The sequence below is a fragment of the Nanorana parkeri genome, unplaced genomic scaffold (assembly GCF_000935625.1).
Source record: "Nanorana parkeri isolate BGI_ZX_2015 unplaced genomic scaffold, ASM93562v1 scaffold163, whole genome shotgun sequence".
NCBI lineage: Eukaryota > Metazoa > Chordata > Amphibia > Anura > Dicroglossidae > Nanorana > Nanorana parkeri.
In genome coordinates, this window is record NW_017306431.1 from 1,681,178 (window position 1) to 1,687,769 (window position 6,592).

Sequence of the window (6,592 nt, forward strand, 5' to 3'; positions counted from 1 at the left end):
CAAGCTGCCTTCACTGCAGCAGGCTGGCTATTGCTCTCGGCTGCTTCCTCTCACCTGCCGGGTGCTGAAGCTAGCTGGCAGGTGAATGGGGCTTCGGGGAAAAGAGGGGCATAATGGGGAGGGTTGCTTGAGAGTTACTAATAACTCTCAAGTCAACCAGAAACTACAGTTATCTGGCGCCTACCTATCCCTGTGGGTGTTGGATAACAGGGAGTTAAGTGTATATGTGTGTGTGTGTGTGTGTATGTATTGGACTTCCATCAATGACACACACAGTAGATCCAACGCCAACAAGGACTGTGACGGCTTCCCTAATGAACTGTCAACTCGGTGATTAAACTTGTCTGATATCTGCTTTGGGGCTGACTAATGTGTTCCAAATGCCACTTACGACTTCTGGAGTCAAATAAAATCCTGTATACATGAGATAATGATGGCGGCACAATAGCTCATTGTGCGCACTCTCTGAAATGCCGATCTCTGCGATAAGGGTGGAAACACAACATCCTATTGTGTGAACTTCCAGGAGTATTGATCCCTGTGAATGCCGATGAATATAGTGTTGGTGGTCACAAGTGGCTTCTCATGGCTGATATACTGTTGGCCACCAGGGGGAGCATACCCAAATGTGTATATAAAGTTCAGTATTCTAAACATGGAACAGCAAGAGAGTAAAAAATGTTAAAATGCCATTAAAACTTGGCTGCAGTGTATTGTTTACAGCCCCTTCTGCCTGTCATGGCTCCTAGTACTGTCCCATTGTAAATGTATTGAATGCCACGACAAGGGCTGTGACACTGCATTGCTGGGGAGTCTGAGGCATGCTGGGAGGTTTCTGCTGTGCCACTGACTCTTAGAAGCATAGTGAGCACGCTCAGCACCGCGACCTGGACTGCTCAGTCTCACAGGAATAGTTGAATATTTCTAGACGTGGCAAATGATCAAATTAAACCTGAAACTAATAAAAGAATAACGCTGCAAGAAAGTATTTGATGAACTGCTCAACCGCGGCCTTTATGAGATATTGTATTCCGTCCACGTTTCTGTGCTTGCCGAGGACAGAGTAAGAATGTCACATATTGTCCAAAAACCCCGATTCATCCTCCCGGTGTATTGTCTGTTACTGACCTTTTTTTGTGCTGTGTCTCCCTTTCATAGGAGGAACCCGCTTCACTTCCACCTGATCACAGACTCCATCGCTTTGAGGATTTTGGGTAACCTGTTCAATACGTGGATGGTTCCGTCCCTGCACATCAGCTTCTATAATGCCAGTGACCTCAAGGTAAAATTCAGGAAAATTCCCATGTGTTTTGCGAATCTAGGGCTGCAACCAACTAATCGATAATGAGAATAGTTATCAACTATTCTCATTATCGATTAGTTGGTTGGATCCCCTAGCTCTCTCCTCCACACTGGAAGGAGGGCACAGCAAGCAGTGGGTGGGTGTAATAGCCAGCCTGCTATTGCACCCGCCCACTACCTGCTGTATTTGCATTCAGCTTCCATCTGCGGAACCTTGCCACTGGCAGCTGTCATTCCCTGGCTGAAGCTATTTCAGCCCATTAGAAACTTTGTATAGAAGACCATAGATGTAATGTCTACAGGATCTACATAACATACTATGTCCAGAGTCGGGAGCATAGATATGTAGCAGCTTTAGACATGGTGGCCAATCAGATTCCAGATATCATTATACTAGTGCAGAATATAAAGCAAGCACCTCATTGGCTGTTCTTCCTTTTTTGCAGCTTTCGTTGGTGGGCGGAATTAATTAGAGGTGTTCTGTGTGTTGCCGGGAATGAGAGTCCCTTCCAGTAGTTTGTGTCTGTGCCCCTCCAAAATAAGAGGTGTCACTTCTAGGCTCTCCAGTTGTTAGTTCCATACTATGGAGAGTCTCTTGGGGAGAGTGACCCCATCATTTTGTCCTTGTAATGGCCACAAAACAAGGACTTGTAGTTCCACAACAGCTGGAATGCCGAGGTTGCCTACCCCTGATCTAGGCCTTTCCTCCCCAGCCGGACTGTCCTTGCCCTTTCATTCATTCTTTTACACATAGTGGTCCAGCATCAGATGTGAGTGTTACCGAGCACGGTCAGCATGCAAATGCAATCTACCTCGGAACATTCACTCCACCAAAACTGACTCGCCCAGCAAGGCATTTTGATATTTGCATAACTCCTCCCAAGAGCCAGCCCACTTCTTGTATCAGAGCTGGCGGCTCTTGAGAAGATTGCTGAAGCAGAGTGCTGTGATGTTTTCAGGAAGCTATGTACAGCACCCTGTCGGCCCTCCCATTAGCCATCATCCGCCTGCATTGCATAGAGAGACACGTACTGTAGACTGTAAACTAAGGTGTGGAGTGAAAACATATTGAATAATTAGCATGTTGGTGGGGGGAGCAATATAAACAGATGAAGCTTCTGCTTTAATCCTGCAATGTATTTAATTTTGTAGGATCCCAATAAGCTTGTACTGAGTTATATTTTCCATTTGCTAGTGGAACGCTGTCCATACTTCCTTTCCTGTCTCTTCACAGCCGGAGGTCTCCTGGATCCCCAATAAACACTACTCCGGTATATACGGCTTAATGAAATTAACCTTGACGAAAGCACTGCCGTCCGACCTGTCAAAGGTCATCGTCCTGGACACGGACATAACGTTCGCCACGGACATTGCTGAGCTTTGGGCCATCTTTAGGAAGTTCACAGGTAAACCCCAGAGTTGCTTTACCGGACTTCTGCAGGATGTAGGTTTTCACGTTGTCTCTTAGGCCTCATTCACACACAACGCAAGCAAAATTGTATATTGCGTATATATGCGTGTTGTATCTGTTCCACACTCTGAAGCGCGGAGTGTGGCCCGCCCCGGGTGACACCATTGGAGGGGTGACACCAAAATTAAGGGGAAATCTCTCTTATGTGGGCAGTAATACCTGACAAGCACTTCCCTGTGTTACAAATGTTGGTAGAATTGCACTTACCGATGTCTTTGTTTTGGTGGCAGGGGACCAGGTTCTGGGTCTAGTGGAGAATCAGAGTGACTGGTATTTGGGAAATCTCTGGAAGAACCACAAACCTTGGCCGGCGCTGGGCCGCGGCTTCAATACAGGTAAATTCCATCTACAGAGCACCAGCATCTCCCAGCATTTTCCAGTGCAGTGTCACCAATGCATCTGCTCTTGTCACCATATTGCTTAAAGGGAAACGCCTTTATGAGAGAATATGTAAGCTGCCTTCTGACCTCTCCATTGCCTGGCTGTCATTTTAGTGGCTTCAGTACTTTGAGTAGCTGACCCAGAACTGTTCTAGAGATGAGGAATTCTGGGGTTTCTCTGACTATTTTGATGCTTGCTGGTCTCAAGTGCCCACAGAGCCATGCAACAAGTATGTTCAGAAGGAGGCCAACAATGGCAGTGGCTGGGTTTCCCTCATGACAGGAACACTTTAAAGCAAACTGGTGCTTTGTCCATGCAGGAAAAGTAACCGGCTTGCGTTAATGTCCCTCAACCTGGAGCAGAATTGGAGACATTAAGAGAGAGGGAGCATTAAAGAGAACCTGTTTCTTTGTCCTGCACTGGTTTATTTTAAAGTCTAATGTTCTTACCAGTGTTGCGCAGACACCCACACACAGACAGGTAGAGTGTTTGGGTTATAGTGCTCTGAGGTGTTGGGTTTGGTATTTGTCATGTTGGGGCCATAAACACGACCAACTTTGCATTTTGGCCAAGGAATGCCATTCATTTCCATTGCCCCTTTTCCTTGTATTATGGAACAAGGAATCCCATTCTTTTCTATGGCCCCTGTTCACACCTGAGCGTTTTGTCGCAACCAGAAAAACGCATGTCGCTGGAAAAAGTACACTAGCTACAGATTAAATCAATTCAAATTGATACCATTTATCTGCATAGATATTCAAGATTACCTGCCCTCCACTTACTGTATAGAAGCAGCTTACTTCTCATTTCTTCTGCAGGGGTCATCCTGCTGCTCCTGGACAAGTTGCGTCTGATTGGCTGGGAGGAGATGTGGCGTGTGACAGCAGAGAGGGAGTTAATGAATATGCTCAGCACCTCTCTCGCTGACCAGGTAAGAAGGACAAGTTGACGGCTGCATTGCCTGCAGACATTTGCATCATCCCCTATAGTCAGAGGATCTTATTTCTCCCCCATGCAGGATATATTCAACGCTGTTATCAAGAGCTCCCCCAGCCTGGTGTATCAGCTCCCCTGCTACTGGAATGTGCAGCTGTCCGATCACACACGCTCCGAGCAGTGTTACAGTGAGCTGGCCGACCTTAAGGTGAGAGCGCTTCGTCCTTCCTGTTCCCCTCTACATCATGCACAGCTCGTTCTTCTATCCTCGCCATCATTGTGTCCCCGTTATTAAGTTTATATCTTCATTATAGTTCTGTTATAGTCTCTGTGTTTATCTGCTTTAAGCCCTCATTCACACGAGTAATGGCCGGCTGTACAGATCCGTGCTCCCGGGAAGGACAGTGTGCTGCGTGTGATTATACGAAGCAGCCTGTTCTCTATGTTAGTATGTGGCTGTACGCCTCCCTACGCTCACCCAAACTGCACGTCCGTGCGGGTGTCCGTACTTGTACGCTGATGGGGATGGATCCTGTCTGCGTCTGAGCAGGGACACCCGTACAGACGTGCAGATCGGGTGAGCATAGGGCGGCGTACGGCCACATACTCACATAGAGAAGAACAGACTGCTGCGTACAAATCATACGCAGCACCTGTCCCTCCCAGGAGCGGCCCGATACGTCCGTGCACGCAGCACGGATCTGTACAGGCCGGCCGTTGCTCGTGTGAATGAGGGCTAAAGCTCAACTCTACCTTTTCATAAATAAAAATAACATGGCCTTAGGTGTCAATAGTTTAAAAAAAAAAAAAGCATCTCTGGCTGCAGTAGTCGCCTTATCCCCAGTGCTGTCCCCAGCAGATTTACCGTTCTGCCCTCTAGAGCCAGTCCTCTCTAGATTGAATGACACCCATTGTCATCCAACTCCCATCCTGTGAGCCCAGGCTGTCATGGACACACCCACTGGGGGCAGGTTTTCACATTGGCATGTGATTACAATCCTGCTGGGCAGAGCTAACCTTACTATTACATGAATGTCACTCTATTCAGGCAATTTAGAAAAAAAAAAAAATAGGTATCTGGGGATCACAAATCACGGAGTTGGGCTTTAAAGTAAACCTGCCAGGAGAGGAACCCTGCAATTCATTCCGTTTGAGAATGCTCAGCACTGGGCTGTCATGCTGATGTTTTTGCTTCAGACCAGGAACATTCATAGACACCGGGAGTTCTGACCTTTCTCTGATCCCTAGGTGAGACCTCCGTGCTGAGCTCTCTGGTCTGCACACTTGCTGTGCCCATTATGAAGGGCTCCTATTCCTCCTGCTGGAGTTCTCCTTGTTGGGCGGTTAAAGACCTAATTTCAGTTGTTTATATAGCGCCACCATATTGCGCAGCGCTGTATAATCGTTTAGATAAGACAAGTAAGAAACACTGACAAGCATCATGGACATTCAGGAACAGTAGGTGCGGAGGACCCTGCCCAAAGGAGCTTACAATCTAAGAAAAAAACCAGGTGCTGACTCAGCCCAATGCGATGCATCTGTAACATTTGTTTGGGCTGACCCTGTAGGCCCCCATGCACACTGGAGAATAGGGCCACATCGCTGAGTCTAACAAATTCCTCAGTGAGACTTGTGTGGTCTGCCACGGGTGGAAGGTGCTGTAGAATACAATGACAGTTGCTGCCGCCTGCAGCTGTTTGCAGGCCATTCTCAACTAAACGCACATGTTGTGGTCACTTGCAGGCAACTGCACCTGTGTGCAGACTGTGTGTGTCCGGGTGCGATCGTCTGACCGTCAAGTAATCATGCATTCAGTCCCCTTCGCATGTGTGAATGGGACCTATAATGGGCTTTTAGTAGAAACCCCCTCTCCCCCCCGCCATGAGGCCTGACGCCAATTCCTGTATTACGGCAATAGTTCATGGATTTGTGAGTCTTATGTATCATTTCTTGCTTAGGGGAGTGTGAGTGGAAGGAATTTTAATTCTGAATGTTGTCCTTTGTTTCCCCCATGCAGGTGATTCACTGGAATTCCCCCCACAAGCTCCGTGTCAAGAACAAACACGTCGAGCTCTTTCGCACTCTCTATCTCACCTTCCTGGAATATGATGGGAGCCTTCTGCGTCGGGAGCTGATTGGCTGCCCCGGTGACAAGGAGCAGAGCAATGAGGTGGGCCTTTTGTATTAAATTACAATAACAAGCTGATATTTTGTATTATAATCTGTGTGCACGGTATAATTGGAAGAAGGACCGTCTGCTCAAACATGCAACACATGGGTTTCAAATAAAATGCACGTTTTTTGTTAAAAAATAATAAATATATATATATATACTATATTGCCAAAAGTATTGGGACACCCCTCGAAATCATTGGATTCAGGTGTTCCGTGACATTTCCCGGCTACTAAATATTCCGCGGTCACCTGTTACTGGGATTATAACAAAGTGGAAGCAACCGGGAACAACAGCAACTCAGCCAGGAAGTGGTCGGCCACGTCACA

At 47.1% G+C, this 6,592-nt stretch overlaps 1 protein-coding gene across 4 annotated transcripts in view; it reads left to right on the forward strand.

The window, feature by feature from the left end:
* Positions 1–6,592, forward strand: part of LARGE2 (LARGE xylosyl- and glucuronyltransferase 2) — a 53,244-nt gene that overhangs the window by 41,679 nt on the left and 4,973 nt on the right. For 3 of the 4 annotated variants that reach the window (XM_018554528.1, XM_018554527.1, XM_018554529.1), the window contains 6 exons: positions 1,159–1,282; positions 2,537–2,708; positions 3,004–3,108; positions 3,973–4,085; positions 4,173–4,298; positions 6,108–6,260. In XM_018554528.1, the coding sequence (XP_018410030.1) occupies positions 1,159–1,282; positions 2,537–2,708; positions 3,004–3,108; positions 3,973–4,085; positions 4,173–4,298; positions 6,108–6,260 (793 nt within the window). Of the gene's footprint in view, positions 1–1,149; positions 1,283–2,536; positions 2,709–3,003; positions 3,109–3,972; positions 4,086–4,172; positions 4,299–6,107; positions 6,261–6,592 lie in introns of all 4 variants that reach the window. The other variant, XM_018554530.1, reaches the window with a different exon arrangement.